Source organism: Aquarana catesbeiana, unplaced genomic scaffold (genome assembly GCF_042186555.1).
Source record: "Aquarana catesbeiana isolate 2022-GZ unplaced genomic scaffold, ASM4218655v1 unanchor229, whole genome shotgun sequence".
Classification (NCBI taxonomy): Eukaryota; Metazoa; Chordata; class Amphibia; order Anura; family Ranidae; genus Aquarana; species Aquarana catesbeiana.
In genome coordinates, this window is record NW_027362656.1 from 485,355 (window position 1) to 503,143 (window position 17,789).

A 17,789-nucleotide genomic window follows, 5' to 3' on the forward strand; every position below is an offset into this window, starting at 1 on the left:
ATCTATGCCCAATGCAGGCCTGAATTAGTCCTGTGGGCAAGATATATTGATGACGTCCTCCTCCTATGGAATGGTACCCATGATTCTTTGTGTAGATTTATGGAGGACTTAAATGAAAATGATAGGGGAATTCATTTTAATTATGAAGCCAGTTTAAGTACTGTAAATTTTTTAGATCTTAAAATATGGGGAGAAGGAGATATGATACTGACTTCTACCTATTTTAAGACCACGGATCGAAACGCGTTTATATCGCGAGATAGTTGCCATCATAAAGCCTGGCTGGATTCAGTTCCGAAAAGCCAATATGTCAGGATTAGACGCAACTGTTCTTCTATTGGCGACTTCAGGATTCAGTCTCAGGTCCTCACCGATCGATTCATTGAAAAAGGCTATGACGCCTCTTTTTTTAAGAGAGCGAGTTGAAGAGGTAGAAAAGTTAGATAGAGAATCCCTATTAAGAGATCAAACAGAAACAGGGAACACTACAAAGAAAGACTTTACCTGCCCGTTTATAACCAGTTACTCCCATCAACATTTTACAATCAGAAAGTTGATACATAAATATTGGCATATTGTGAAAAACGATAATATATTGGGTCCCCTACTTCCTGAGAGGCCTCAGGTGGTCTTTAAGGGGTTGCCATCTATTAGAACATCGGTAGCTCTCAGTGTATGTGACCCTCCGATAAGGAAACCAATGTTCTTTCAGAATTTAGTGGGGTACTATAGATGTAGAAAATGTGCAGTTTGTACTGTTAATGCTATTAAAGACCGGAAAGTGACCCATTTTCACTCTACCAGCACTTCACAAACTTTCCCAATAAAACCGTTTATCACATGTTCCATTACCCATGTGGTGTACCTTTTTAACCTGTCCGTGCGGGTTCCAATATGTGGGACGCACGGTTCGCCCGCTTCAGGTCTGTTTAAACGAGCACATCGGCAATATTCGGAGAGGCTTTATAGGCCATCCGGTATCCAAACACTATCTTAACGTACATGACAAAGATCCCAAGGGCACCCAATTCATAGGTATTGACAGATTGAAGGTACCATGGAGAGGAGGGCCCAAAAGACGAGCTATATCCAAGTTAGAAATGGGATGGATATACAAAATCGGATGTCTCAAACCACGAGGACTTAATGTCGACATTGAAATCAATGCGTTTATTGACAACGCATGACGGAAATTTCAGACATAACAACTTATGTGTTTTTCGTGACTCAATTTTTGTTTAAGAGGGACTATTAAGTATTCAAATGTTTGGATATGTGTTCACTCTCAGGTTTATTTTATGGGCTTTGTGTGTTTAACAGACTCTAGTGTCTATCCCCTAGGTCAATGACTGTAAAGGGGTATACTGGGGCTTGACCTGGTTGTCATGTCTAAATTTAAACTTAACATGTTTGAATTTTAAAAATATAATGAGCCCAAAATCCTAACACAATGGGTCCAAACCTCATATAACTCCTTTGATAAAACGGGATATTTTTAGTTTATATGTCCCCATTAAATGGTTTACGCCATTTTTTTACTTTATTTCAGTATTCCTTCATTTTTTAATTTTTTATTTTTTCCATACACATATTTTTCTTATTTTTTTTTTATATATATATTTAGTTTTTTCATAAAAAATAAAAGAGGATTTTTTTATAAAAAGATTTTTTTCTTATTAAAGTAAGTGTACAGCATATTATAGTATTTTGGTTATATTTGAGCGTACCACATGTGCTGTAGAGCAGTTTATTACTGGTATTGAGATGCCTTTAAGTTTGACTTTTTACCTATAGGATACCGGATGTTCTTGCGTATTTGACTCCGTCACTCTATATTTGGACTTAGAGTCACACGCTTGAGCATTTCCTGTTTATAACTATGTTCCGCCTCTATAGGAGGCTTTCAATGACAGCCAGACCGAGGCTTGGTATACCCTTGCGCATGCCCAGTCGTGTGACGGGCCTGCGCGGTGATGAGGCTTGGTTGTATTTGGTCTTCTCAACATTTCCTGTTTACGTGTTACGTTCCGCCTCTATAGGCGGTCTTCAATGACGGCCGTAACGAGTCTCTGCGCATGCCCAGTCATGCGACGGATTTGCGCGGAGACGAGGCTTGGTTGCATTTTGTTCTTATATAAGGTGATGGTTCATTGCGTCGCCCGTGCCCCGTAGAAGACCTCACGTATGACGAAACATGTAGGGCGTGGCCTCGCAGTGCTTGCCATCACGTGTTCTTTGTTTGCACGGGCGTTCAGCCTTTGTTTTTATGCCGGCTTTTTAGATTTAATGATTTTCATACTGGAACTTTTGTATATTTACCTTCAGTTTATCTAACCAATAAATCCCTAATATTATTACTACACCATTGGAGTTTTCCCCTTCTTTTCTTAATTATGGATCCTCCGAATCCTGAGTCTCCCTTCTGATGCTGCAGCAGTCGGATCAGCCCGGAGCTGGTGGTGCTCGTGGACAAGACCTGGACATCAACACTCCATCTGTCCCTGCAGAGGTTTATATCTGCAAGCCCGTATGACCTCGCCATAGAGGAGGTCCAACAAATGGGGTAAGGGCACATCCATTACTCCTCTCCTGCAATCAATGGTGGCTTGGAAGTGTTTTTTGCATCTTTTGACCTTTCCGTTTTGATGTGACACACCAAAGGAACGTCTTTACTTTTCCTTTTTTTCTTTTTCACTTATTTTGGTTTTTGTTTTTCATGGACTGAATGTGGTGTTCTTTAAACGATTGAGCGATCAGTCGCATCTTCAGAACTTTCACTTCTTTTCAATATTTCTTCATATTTTTTCATTTTTTTTATTTTTCATGGAGATATGATTTAATGCATAATTTGTATTTGTTGTTTTGGTATTTCCCTGCGTTGGGATTTAAACACATTGTAGCTCCGGGTATTAACCCAAGGAGCTTCCTAATTGTACTACCTCATTATATTTCGCTAGCGCACAAATTTTAATTTATATGCTTTTTACTTTATGGATATTTGGAGTATTTTGTTGCAGCTGCATTTTGTGAATTTAAGCAATTTTTATTTACTGTGTTTTGCTCATTAGCACAGGTTTTCCACCATTTTTTATTACATAAAGTAAAAGTTTACCAGTATTGTGCATTATATTTGAAATTAAAGCGGTTGTAAACCCTCCACTACAACTTCAGCTCATTCTAATCTATATAGAACAGGCAGCTGATCGCTGTCTGTGAAAGTTTACTCACTCTTTCTGTTGCCTTAGAAACCGTCCTGCAATCTTTGGTGACATCAGCCACGCTTGCGCATTCCTTAGATTCTTTAACGGCATGCTATCTGTGCCGTTCACTATCTTCTGCATGCCATTCACTTTCATTGGAAACGGCAAAAAGAAAGAAAGAAGCCTCGCGATGCTGTGATCTCATCCTCTCCTTCCTGGTTCTCCTCCTTGTGACTGTATAAGACGTCACATGGAGAGTGAACTGGAGCAGCACAGAGAGGGATTTGCTGTCGTTGATGGCTTAGCTCGGTTGCCGTAGTAACGGCAATCGAGCTAGAGGCTTAGTTTAGTCTTGGAAAGGAAAACAAAGTAGTAAAGATGCCGCGGCCAATACCCAGAAGAAACACAATTTTAAAACAATGAAATAAGGTATTTTAAAACCTTGTTTTTGTCATATTTAAATGTGTATGGCTTACCAATACATTGCAGGATCATTATATAAAAAAAAAGGAAAAACGGACAGGGTTTACTTCCTCTTTAATTATATCCATGAAAAAAGTCTCAGCTTTCAGTACTACTTTAACATAAAAGTCCCCCCCCCCCCCAATCTTCATATACCCTGGCAGAAATTGTGAACCTTTGCTATTAATATTAAAAATATGACTGATCATGTCAAAAAACTGTCTTTTATTTAAAGATAGCAATCACATAAAGCCATTTATTATCACATAGTTTCTGGATACTTTTTAAATCATAATGATAACAGAAATCACCCAAATGGCCCTGATCAAAAGTTTACATACCTTGGAATGTTTGGCCTTGGTACAGGCACAGCAGGTGGCACACACAGGTTAAAATGACAATTAAAGGTTAATTTCACACATTTGTGGCTTTTTAAATCACCATTAGTGTCTGTGTATAAATAGTCAATGAGTTTGTTAGCTCTCACATGGATGCACTAAGCAGGCTAGACACTGAGCCATGAGGAGGTAGAAAAGAACAGTCAAAAGACCTGCATGACAAGGTAATGAAACTTTACAAAGATGGAAAAGGATATAAAAAGATATCAAAAGCCTTGAATATGTCAGTCAGTACTGTTTAATCACTTATTAAGAAGTGGAAAATTAGGGGCTCTTTTGATACCAAGCCAAGGTCAGGTAGACCAAGAAAGATTGCAGCCACAACTGGCGGAAGAATTGCTTAGGATACAAAGAAACACCCACAGGTAACCTCAGGAGAAATACAGGCTGCTCTCCAAAAAGACGGTGTGGTTGCTTTTAAGGAGCACAATTTAACGATACTTGAATAAAAAAGAGCTGCATGGTTGAGCTGCCAGAAGAAAGCCTTTACTGCGCCAATGCCACGAAAAAGCCAATGAGGCATGTCAAGGTTTTGTTGGGCATATTGTAACCGGGCTTTTTTGTGGAACTTGTACAGTAAAGGCTTCTTTCTGGCAACTTTACCATGCAGCTTTTTGTTCAAGTATCATCGTATTGTGCGCCTTAAAAACAACCACACCATCTTTTTCCAGAGCAGCCTGTATTTCTCCTGAGGTTACCTGTGGGGTTTTTCTTTGTATCCTGAACAGTTCCTGTGGCAGTTGTGGCTGAAATCTTTTTTGATCTACCTGACCTTGGCTTGATATCAAGAGATCCCCCAAATTTTCCACTACTTATTAAGTGATTGAACAGTACTGACTGGCATATTCAAGGCTTTGGATATCTTTTTATATCCTTTTCCATCTTTGTAAGCTTGTTATGAAGGCCTTTTGACTGTTATTTTCTACCTCCTCATGGCTCAGTGTCATATGACGTCCTTGACTTTGTGCAGGTATATCTGAATGATGCTTGTTAACGCACCCCTGTCCCCGTGTGCTCGCATGCAGAAACTAACGCATACATAAGTCCCGCTAACATATGAAAACGGTGTTCAAACCACACATGTGAGGTATCGCGGCGAACATTAGAGCGAGAGCAATAATTCTAGCACTAGACCTCCTCTGTAACTCAAAACATGTAACCAGTAACATTTTTTAAAGCGTCGCCTATGGGGATTTTTAAGTACCGAAGTTTGGCGCCATTCCACAAGCGTGTGCAACTTTGAAGCGTGACATGTTAGGTATCTATTTACTCGGCGTAACTTCATCTTTCACATTATACAAAAAAATTGGGCTAACTTTATTGTTTTTTTTTTTTTTAAAGCACAAAACCAATTTTTTTTCCCAAAAAAACATTAGATAAATTGCTGCGCAAATACTGTGCGAGATAAAAAGTTTCAACGACCGCCATTGTATTTTCGAGGGTCTTTGCTAAATATATATATATATATATATATATATATATATATATATATATATATATATATATATATATGTTTGGGGGTTCTATGTAATTTTCTAGCAAAAAAAATGATGATTTTTACATGTAGGAGAGAAATGTCAGAATTGGCCTGGGTGGCAAGTGGATAAAAAGCCACAACTGGGGCAGAGCTTGGCTGCTTAGATCACCACCTCTGACAGTATGGGGAACAATTTAACTTGTTGTACCAGCTACAGCCGCGATTGCTGCACACAGACAGGCAGGTCAGCTCTTGGAGACCCGCTGGTCGTGATGAGGAGAGACAACAAGCCGGTAGGCCCTCATAAGCTCACTGATTTCTTCAGTGACACCTGCTCTGGACACAGCCAAAATGGCGCCGGCTCACCTCACGGAGCAGTAGCCCATGCCTCACAGCAGCCCAACACTCACAAAGCAGCAGCAGAAGACATGGATTGTTCTGCCACGAAAGGGAACAACCCCAGAGATGGCACTAAGAGAGCAGCCTCATCCCCTCATGCCTCACCATCTCAGCGTGGACGGGTAAGCAAGAAACATCTCACATATCACCAGCGTGCAGATGATGATGACACTGATCTTGAACAAGAACAGTCAGTCACCCTTGCAGCCTTACCAACAACTGATAACCCTGTCTCTGAGAACATGCTCAAACACATGCTTCTCTCATTACAAAAAGATCTCAGAAAAGACATAAATAAGTCCATTTCTCGCATACAATCTCAGATTGATGGCTTGGGGACCGCACAGACACCCTGGAACACCAATTGAGTAACTATGCCACTGCATACAACAAATTGGCTGATGCTCATCAACGCCAAGCAGAAGAAATTCAACGCATTACTGTCAAAATAGCGGATGTAGAGGACCGCTCTCGCAGGAATAATCTCAAAATTAGAGGCATTCCTGAGACTGTTCCCCTGCAGAGCTGTCCTCTTATCTGCAACAGTTTTTCAAACTGCTGGTTCCTTCCCTAACAACCCTAGATCTCACGATCGATAGAACACACAGAATTTTCAAACCTGCACATATTCCAGCAGATAAACCTTGCAACATATTAGTGCAAATCCATTTATTTCAAGCTAAGGAACGAATACTCCTATCTGCCAAGGATATGTCCACATTCCCAGAACCATACTCAGCCTTAACACTCTACGGAGATATTTCTGCAGCCACGGCCCAAAAACGCAAAGAACTTGCACCTATTATGGCCACACTGAGGGAGCATAGCATTGCATACAAATGGGGATTCCCTACTAAGCTTATTGTCTCATTCCAGGGCAAATCAGTAACCATATATCATCTCAAACAGGGCTTAAAACAACTCAAAAATTGGGGACTATTCCCCCCACAACTGGATACCCCATCTAACACTGCAATCCCGCAACGAATTTCAGATGCATGGCAACATGCTGTTAACACCTGAATCTGCCATATCCAATAACCATCACAGGGTTTGTAGCCTTCTCAGCTTCTAATATAGTTTCCCCATGCTGGAACTTCATGTTCTATTTAACAGTTGTTTGATTCGTTTTTTTTTTTTCTCCTGTTCGTACCTGTTAGATTTCGTTTGTTACCCTCCACCCCGAAGTATTGGTGTGTCATGCACACAATCTTGTACACCTTCTTCCTTCTCTATTTACCTCTTTCCCCTCCTTATTCCCCCTCTTCCCATGGACTGGTATGGTTCTCTTATTGTTTTATGTTCAATATATTGTCATGTAGTGTTGGTATATTAACTCTTACTTGCCTAGTAGTATCATTGACGGTCAATTTTTACCTGTTGCCAATGTTAACATCTGACATATTTACAATCCCTCATATATATATAGTTATGTCACTAAAAATCATATCCCTGAATGCCAAAGAGCTTAACAGCCCCTTTAAGAGATCACTCTTGTGGAAAGAAGCTCTTTCAGCCAAATGTGACGTATTATGCTTCCAAGAGATACACTTCACAGCTTCAAATCCACCTAAATGCTCTCACCCAAAATTCCCTCATATATTTTTTGCCAATGCCCACTCCAAACGAAAGGGAGTCTTGATTGCTGTTCGTGATTCTGCTTCCTTCCTCCTCCACTCTTTAGATATCAATCCCAGCGGTCGAGTCCTCATTATTACATCAAACATTAACAATATTCGGACAACCATAGTAAACCTATATGCCCCTAATACTAACCAAAAGTCCTTTTTTAGATCTCTTTTTTCCAAACTTCAACCTTTCAAACCCAATCCCATAGTAATATGTGGAGACTTCAATTAAGTCCTCGACCCCTCAATGGATTCCACTAACCCTACTCACAAAACCTCCTCCTCCTTACACTCCCTTATATCCCAAGAAGATCTCTTCGACCCGTGGAGATGCATACATGGCAACGAGAAAGATTTCACCTTTTATTCCTCTGCTCACAAAGTTTACTCCAGACTCAATCTTTTCCTGGTAGACAAATTTACTCTACAAAGAGTTTCCTCAACCTTCATCGGATTGATCACTTGATCTGACCATGCCCTTTTATCTCTGGAAATCTCCATCTCAACAAACAACACCACCCCCTCTCCATGGAGACTTAACTCTTTTCTCCTTACCAAACCTGAATATCAGAAACAGATCGACTCTGCCCTGGAAAACTTCTTTGCAATTAATTATGGCTCAGTTTCTGATCCTGCAATTTTATGGAACAGTCACAAAGCCTTCATTAGGGGAATACTCATCAAAATTTCAGCTCAAAAGAAACGTCAACGTCTTCTCTCCATTACATAACTCACCCCCAAAATACATCTTCTAGAATCCCAAAATAAACAAAAAACTACCCTACCACCACTGCCAAACTGAAAGACCTACGTTCTCAACTTTGTAACCTTTTTCATTGGTCCTTCGAATACCACATAAAGAGACTTTGTTTTTCCTTCTATGCACTAAATAATAAACCTGGTGCCTTCTTAGCAAAGCAACATAAACGCAATAGAGCAGCCTCTAAAATACCCTTCTCAACAGCTAACTATAACCGTAAAATCTTTAACCCCTCGGAAATTGCAGACCAGTTCCAGAACTTTTATTTATCACTATATAACTCTCCAAAATCTATCCCCATCATGGCCAGGGCATTTCACTCTAGTTAAGATGTTCTTACTTCCTCATATATTATATGTGTTCCGGGCCCTTCCAATACCCTTTCTTTCAGCTCATTTAAAGAAACTGCAAAACATTCTGAACAAACTCATCTGTCGTGGCAAACGCCCTCGGATCAAAGCCACAAGCCTCCTCTGTCCTACTAAACTTACTGGTTTAGTAGGTCCTGGAAATCTCTTGGAATATATACAGTTGGACAACTCTACCATCAAAACCGTTTCTGCTCTTTTCAAGAATTGTGTTCCTCCTTTCCTATCCCATGATCCTCATTCTTTAAAGACCTATAAATCCGGCATGCCCTAAGACACATCCAACTTGGCAACTCGGACCTCGCGGACTCCATCCTGGACATTTTTGGATCTCCTCCAAACCTTTACAAATGACTCTCCCCTTTTTATACCTTTTATTATCTACTCCACCCCAACTAGACAAACCTAAACAAATATTAACCTGGGAACAATCCCTCTCCTTTTCCTCTATGCTTAAACAATGGCAACAAGCCCAAGCTCTTCCACTGATATATTTACATTGCATCACCCATTGGGATTCTCTGCAAAAGCTTATTTACCACTGGTACTTCACTCCACAAAAACTGGCTTCGGTATACCCCAACCACTCTTCTATGTGCTTGAGACAATGTGGAACTTTCCGGATCACTCCTACATATCTGGTGGCAATGTCCTATCGTCCAACCATTTTGGGCCCAACTATTTCTACTAATAGCCACAGTGACCAAAATAAACATTCCTACTGACCCCTAACTAGCCTTTCTTGGCATAGGTATGGACTCCTGGTCCCATAACTCTCATCCCCTTCTTACCCATTTCTTCATTGCAGACAGACTTTCCATTGCACGTAACTGGAAATCACCAACTCCACCGAACACCAACAATGTAATTCACACCCTAAACGAGCATGCTCAACTTGAATACTCCTTTCCTAAAGCACATTTGTCCCAAGATAATTCTTACGGCAATGGCACCTATGGACAACCCATCCACTCTGCAAACTACAATTTTAAATCATAAACTATTTCATCATATTATCCTCTTTCCTCCTTCACCTATCTAATGCACCCACCACCCAAATTTATAATTTTAGCTCTGAACTACCATATCTGAAAGAATGTTATACTATCCCCTATGATGTATACTACATAGGCCTTATAAATCCCACAACATCTGTGGGAGATAACTATTGCTATGACTATTTAATGCTTTCTGTACCTAGATATTATTACTCAACACCATACCGGAACCCCGCCCTCTATTTACCTTCATCTTCTACCCGCTTTGCTTACTTCCCCCTTTAACTTAACGGTTATTTTATTACATTTCCATGTATACGGTTTAACACTGTTTAACATTGTGAAAACAACCACAATAAAGACTTATTGAAAATAAAATGCCACAAATGTGGGAAATTAACCTTTAATTGCCATTTAAACCTGCGTGTGCCACCTTCAGTGTCTGTACCAAGGCCAAACATTCCAGGGTATGTAAACTTTTTATCAGGGCCATTTGGGTTATTTCTGTTACCATTATGATTTAAAAAGGATCCAAAAAACTATGTGATAATAAATGGCTTCATGTGATTGCTATCCAGGGGTGTACCTAGAGCGCTTGGCACCTGGGGCGGATTAACATTCAGTTTTAAAATGAATGTAACTTCTGAGCAAAAAACCACATACACTATTTGAAAATTTGTTCGATGGAGAAAAGTTTTCTGTTCTGCTCCTTCGGATTTTCCCGTCACTGTGGTCGGAAATGAACGCCGATTTGACCTCACTTATGGTTAGAAAATTGGATGAATTTTTTTTGGAATGAAAAATGAGTTTGTGAACGGCCAGCATAAGTGACATCAGGTGCAGGGAGCTTGTACCCACCTACCTGTCTATGACAAGGGAGTCTGTCATCCATCATATTATATTACACTCCTGTCTGATCATCTGCAAAACAGCATTTTACGTCTTTTTTACATTTTAATAATGTTGATCTCTGATTCTGATATGTAGCAGATTCTCCCTCTAATAATACATCTATCTGTCTGTTATTCTCAGAGTGGATTAAATATCCAACTATATATCTGCATATTTATATTTAACGCTGCATATAGACAGGGCTTTTTTTCTCCTGGAATGTGCTGGAACGAAGTTCCGCCACCTCAGGCAGCCCTCTCCTCTGCAGGATGTCACATAACACAAAAGCCGGTAGAGGAAGTTTTCTATACCATTCACTTCCTCCACAGACTTCTGTATGCTAGCTCTGACATCCAGGGTATGTGCCCCACAGCTGACTGATTGGTGCCATGGAAACGGGTCTAGATGCTGCAACTGTCGGCATTAATGAGGATTCCAGAGGCAGCTATCCCCGCCTGCTGTCTGTCAGATCTGTGTGAGCCGACTGAAACTCCTCCTCGGTTCTGTGCCACACTGATCTGACAGGCGGAGCTTCATGGAAGAGACAGCTAAGCAGACTGGGGGGAAGGAAGCCTGATCTGCCTCCCAGAACGGAAGTCTGCTGCACTGTTCTAATGCCGGTGAGAGAGCTGCCGAGAGAAAGGGGGAGGAAGGCAAGCTGGTGGTGCAGAGAGAGTGGAGACTGGATGTTCTGCAGAGGTCAGAGCAGATTTATATTGTGTAAAGTGAGAGCTGTGGGCAGGGGGATTTGTACAGGGTTAAGAGGGGGGGGGGGGTTGCTTGGGGTGCAGAGGTGGAAGATAGGGGGTTGTAGAGGTTTACAGCTGTGGACTGGGCTGAGCTGTAGATAGGGGTGCACAAGTGAAATGTGAAGGGGGGAAAGATAAGCTGTGGATGGGGATGCAGAGGTGATTGTGGACTGGGGGTGTAAGCTGTGGAATGGGGGGTGTGCAGAGGTGACATGTTGACAGAGGTTAAAAGGGGAGTTGTGGATGGGGGGAGGAGGCTGCGCATGCTAAGGTGAATTGTGTAATGTGGGGGTGAAGAGGGTGAGCTGTGGATGGGGGGCATGAACTGTGGATGAGAGAAGAGAGGGTAACCTATGGGTTAGGGGTGCGCATCTTCACTGGCCTCACGATTCGATTCGATTACGATTATCAGGTCCACGATTCACGATGCATCACGATTACTGCATGCAGTTTTCATCCAAAAAATTTAAGTAGTCAGAAGAACTCCATTTTTTAAATTTTATCTGTTCTTAAAAAAAAGACAACACTCCCTGCATGTAGCAAAGTGTAAACACAGCAGACAACTTAAAGAGGAGCTCCAGACTGCCCCCAAATGACTACAGGAGATGATCAGAGACTGCAGACATACTACAGGAGATGATCAGAGACTGCAGACATACTACAGGAGATGATCAGAGACTGCAGACATGATACAGGAGATGATCAGAGACTGCAGACATGATACAGGAGATGATCAGAGACTGCAGACATACTACAGGAGATGATCAGAGACTGCAGATATAGTACAGGAGATGATCAGAGACTGCAGACATACTACAGGAGATGATCAGAGACTGCAGACATACTACAGGAGATGGTCAGAGACTGCAGACATGGTACAGGAGATGATCAGAGACTGCAGACCTGCTGGACGTGGTAAGGGAGGTGCCAGACTGTCCTATCCAAGATGACCAATACCCCGCCCCCCCTCACCACTAACCTGTCACCATATAATACTATTACCATAGCGCTCCCCTGCCCAGTGTCACCACGGACCAATTCCCATCCTTCTCGACCAGCATCCACACAGTCCTCTGCTCTCCACCCCCCCCCCACCTCTACACAGTGAGCATGCAGATAGGGCAATAAAACAAAAAATGGTGTGCAGTGCTTTGTGGTGATAATAAATGCACAAAAGAGTCTTAAGTAGTGAATAAATATAGTCCTGAAATATATAATCTGTGATCTGATTAAAAGAAATCTTTTGTGTATTCAAAGTAATTCCAGTGCTGATTGTTCTCTGCTGTGTTCAAATCATTCACCAGAAATCAGGAATGATTTGAACACAGCAGAGAACTCTCAGCACTGGAATTACTTTGAATATACAGAAGATTTCTTTCAATCAGATCACAGATTTATATATATATTTCAGGACTATATTTGTTCACTACTTAATAACACTCTTTTGTTCATTTGTCACTGCAAAGCACTGCACACCATTTTTGGTTTTATTGCCCTATCTGCATACAGTCTGGCACCTCCCTTACCATGTCAGTCTTTAGTTCTCAGTGTCCTCCCCGTGGCCCCCTCACCTGGCTCTACTGCTCTTCTGGCTCTCCTCCAGCTCTGCCTCATCCTCCTCCATCACCGCTCTGAAACCTTCCGGGACCAAAAGCACTGATGGCTCCACTCTCCTCCTCGGAGCTCCGTGCTCCAAAAGCCGGCTGCGGCCACCAATCTTAGCAGCAGGGACAGCTCCAGCCACAACAAGCTCCGGCCCCGGCGCTCCATGTTCCCAACGTGCACACAGCGTGGCTCCTCACTTCCGCATTCCACCACCATGACGCCGCCTGGGATCACTTTCTATTGGCTGGTGAGGGGGTGGGACGATGAGGGGAGAGAGAAGGGGATGGATGGAAGGCCTCCTCTCCTCGCGACACAGGGGGGTGACGTCAGTGGGAGGCGGATCAAAACTGCGTAGAAACTTTGGCTTTCAGCTCCACTCGGAGGCAGGGCATGGTGCGGCGGCACGGCGCGAGGATGACGTCATCCTCAATAATCGATTTCTTAAAGCTATAGAATCGATGCCGCATCGTGGACGGTCGAATCCCGATGCATCGAATCGACGATTAATTTCAACACCCCTACTATGGGTGGGGGGAGCTGTGGAGAGTGGGAGAGAGGGCGAGCTGTGGGGGGGAGGGGGCGAGCTGTGGACGAGAGAAGAGAAGGTGACCTGTGTATGGGGATGTGAACTGTGGACAGGGGGGAGAGGGTGGGCTTTGGATGGGGGAGGTGAGCCTTGATTACACCCATTGTTTGGCAACACTTTACTTCTCTTTCCTGAGGAATGGCGGGATTGGGGTGGGGATATGGTGGGGTTGGGGGTGGGGAGTTGACTAGGGAGGGTGTGTTCCTGCACCCATTCTCTGAGAAAAAAAAGTCCTGCATATAGATATTCAAGAATATTACCTAAATTATACAGCAACCTTTTTTTGAGGTTTTTATCCAATTAGACGATTAATCAAAACAATATTCGGCCAACGAATCAATTCTGAAAATAATCATTAGTTGCTGCCCTACAGAGGACCCATTTACTAGTTACCTTGAGGGTGGAATTGTAAGATCCTCAGAGACAAAGCTGCCTGATGTGGGCGGAGTCCTGGTTTAGGGGAACCAATCTGCTCATGTCTAGTAATAATCTTTTTATTTCTATTTTAGTAGATGGACGGGAGATGAAGAAAACCTCAGAGGATTGTCTCACTTTGTCTCCAGACTGTAAAGTAGAAGATGAGGACATCACACAGTATAGTCCAGGAGAAAACCCGACTACCTCAAATGTCCATCCGGCACCACACAGTGTAAATGGACCATCGTATTCCTCTTATCCTGAGGAACCTCAGACTGTGAGGGACGGTGCCGTCCTTCCAACAGAGAAGAGGTTTTCTTGTACTGAGTGCGGAAAATGTTTCTATTATAAATCCAAACTTAATATTCATAAAAGATCTCACACTGGAGAGAAGCCGTATTCCTGTCCTGAGTGCGGGAAATGCTTTATACTAAAATCAGAGCTTGTCATACATCAGAGATCTCACATGGGGGAAAAGCCGTATTCCTGTCCTGAGTGCGGGAAAGGTTTTTCAGTGAAGTCCAATCTTTACTCACATCAGAGATCTCACACGGGGGAGAAGCCATATTCCTGTCCTGAGTGCGGGAAATGTTTTTCAGTGAAGTCCCAACTTTACAAACATCAGAGATCTCACAAGGGGGAGAAGCCGCATTCTTGTCCTGAGTGCGGGAAATGTTTTTCACATAAATCCAGTGTTTCCAGACATCAGAGATCTCACACGGGGGAGAAGCCGTATTCCTGTCCTGAGTGCGGGAAATGTTTTTCAGTGAAGTCCAGTCTTTACAAACATCAGAGATCTCACACGGGGGAGAAGCCGCATTCCTGTCCCGAGTGTGGGAAATGTTTTTCACAGACGTCCAATCTTTCCACACATCAAAAATCTCACACTGGTGAGAAGCCGTATTTCTGTCCTGAGTGTGGGAAATGTTTTTCACGGAAGGCCAATCTTTACTCACATCAGAGATCTCACACGGGCCAGAAACCGTATTCCTGTTCTGAGTGCGGGAAATGTTTTTCACAGAAGTCCAGTCTTTCCACACATCAGAGATCTCACACAGGGGAGCAGCCGTATTCCTGTCCTGAGTGCGGGAAATGTTTTTCGGTGAAGTCCAATCTTTATTTACATCAGAGATCTCACACGGGGCAGAAACCGTATTCCTGTTCTGAGTGCGGGAAATGTTTTTCACAGAAGTCCAGTCTTTCCACACATCAGAGATCTCACACGGGGCAGAAGCCACATTTCTGTCCCGAGTGTGGGAAATGTTTTTCAGAGAAGTCCAGTCTTTACAGACATCAGAGATCTCACACGGGGGAGAAGCCGTATTCCTGTCCTGAGTGAGGGAAATGTTCCTCACTGAAGTCCTGTCTTCCTGTACATCAGGGATCCCACACAACCCTCGAGGTGTATTAGTGCCTTGAGTGCGGGAAATGTCTTCTATATGAATGTTGCTGGACATCACAGCTCTCATGTGGGGAAGAAGCACACCCTGATATACACCTCAGATATACTCCATGGCTGATCTTCATCATGTAAGAAACACTTCCAGGGGTGTAAACATTTTTTGAAAAAACAACTTGTCCAAGGGATTAAATCGGGGTCCCAATCTACTTGTCTCTTATGACAATCTCCATGTCCCTCATCTACCAGAGAGCTCAGCAGCGGTGTGGGAGTTCATTTAAAACTACAAGCCGACATCGGCAAAGGACAGAACTCTGTGAATGAATGGCACGGCCGCGCTCTTTTCATAAAGTGACAGCCGGTACGGGGAACTTCTCCCCGCACTGCTGTCACACAGAGGACTCGGATCTCTGATGTAACATGTTCCCAAAGGTGAACATTTCCTTTAACCCTTTCACTGCTAGAGGCGGTTTTGCCCACATGTTTATATACTTCAATACCGGACACTTTCACCCCCTTCCTGCCCAGGCCAAATTTAATCTTTCTGCGCTCTCACACTTTGAATGACAATTGCGCTGTAATGTAACACTGTACCCAAATTACATTTTTATCATTTTTTCCCCCCACAAATAGAGATTTCTTTTGGTGGTATTTGATCACCTCTGGGGTTTTTAATTTTTTGTGCTACAAATAAAAAAAGACAGAAAATTTTGAAAAAGAAAGTTTTTTTCTTTGTTTCTGTTATAATTTTATTTAAATATTAAGTACGTTTTCTCCTTCACTGATAGGCACTGATGAGGCAACACTGATAAGGAGGCACTAATATGCAGCACTGATGGGCACTGATAGGCAGTACTGATGAGGAGGTACTGACAGACATTACTGATGGGCACTGATTGGCATCCCTGATGGACACTGGCATCCCTGATGGGCACCAATTGGCATTACCGGCAGACACTAATTGGCATCACTGGCAGGCACTGGTGGTAATCACTGGTGATCATCACTGATGGGTCTGTACTGATAATCAATGTTGAATATCAGTGCAGATCCCCCCCTGTCAGGAGATCCGCTGATCGGCTCTCTTCTACTGACGTCTTGTCAGCATTAATAAAGGAAATCCGATAACCGGCATTTCCTGGTTACGATGTGATTAGCTTTGATTCGACACAGCTCATCACATGGTATAGAGCCTACGTCATAGGCTCCTTACCGAGATTGTAGATGTGGTGTGTCAGAACGACGCACACCACACCACCGATCGCCGCGCGCCCGAGCGGCTTATTCTTCTGAACGTCATATGATGTCCACTCAGGATAATGGAACCCCCGCCTTGCCATCATTCTGCTATAGGCTGGGCGGGAAGGAGTTAAAAAAGCATTGTGGGCCTGAAGATTATATAAAACCCCCAAAACATGATATATTTTCTGAAAACAGACACCCTAAAGATTAAAATAGTGGTAGTTCCAATTTTTTATGTCACACGATATTACCGCAAAATTTGGAAACTCAAAATTTCTGTTAAAAACGCACTAAAGTTCATTTTAGGGTGCACAAAAACACAATAAATTACCCAATTTTTTGGTAAAATATAAAAGATGAGGTTGTACCCAGTAAATAGATACCCAACATATCAAACCTTAAATTTGCGTGTGTCTGTGAAATGGTGACAACTTCAGTACCCTATATTTTCTATAAGTGATGCCATAAAAGCCCCCTATAGGTCATCAGTTTAGTGTTATGAAGGAGGTCTGGTGATAGAATTATTGCTCTCATTCCAGCAGGCACGGCGATATGTAACATGTGTAACGCAATTAAAGTTTTCAGACATAGGCACCCCAATGTGTGAGTTTATGTTTGTACATGCGTATATGTGGGGGTGGGGCCTCAGATTTTTTTTTGGGGGGGGGTATGTGCCTTGGTTTAAATTTAACTTTGTTCAATTGAAAAAAAAAAAAGAAAGAAAAAGAAAGAAAATGCCGAACAATTGCCACAAAATTGTATACAAGCCTGAGGGTGGATGAAGCCTTTTAGTTACACAAAGCCTCAGGTTTTCATTGTCACCATTACAACCTTCTAGCTGTCAACCTCCTAACGACCAATGACATCATGAGCTGATAAGGAGGATGTCAGTTGCCTGAATATAATCCTTATGTGACCCTCCCCCGCCTCTCTTCATCAGCTTTGGGGCGATGAAGAAAAACTGAGGGAGAAGAGAAACAATGGAATACTAGTCAGTACCAGTTTGCAAAAGTGTATTTGCTTTGGAAGAATAAATCACATATAACGTTGGGCAGGGGCGTTGCTAGGTGGCAAAAAGACCAGGGGCTTCAGCCCGAAGTCCAAGGCCGGCACGGGGGGGGGGCCTCTAGTGGCGCTGGGTTTTTTTGGTTGGGCGGAGGGGTTGTGTGGTTGTGTGGCGGGGGTAGGCTGACTTGCTGGTTGCTGCCTG

General features: G+C 42.7%; 1 protein-coding gene across 1 annotated transcript in view; it reads left to right on the top strand.

Moving 5' to 3' along the window:
* Nucleotides 1-17,789, top strand: part of LOC141121771 (uncharacterized) — a 192,421-nt gene that overhangs the window by 118,490 nt on the left and 56,142 nt on the right. Inside the window, 1 exon segment of the mRNA XM_073611489.1 lies at nt 14,031-15,277. Coding sequence (XP_073467590.1) covers nt 14,031-15,277 — 1,247 coding nt within the window.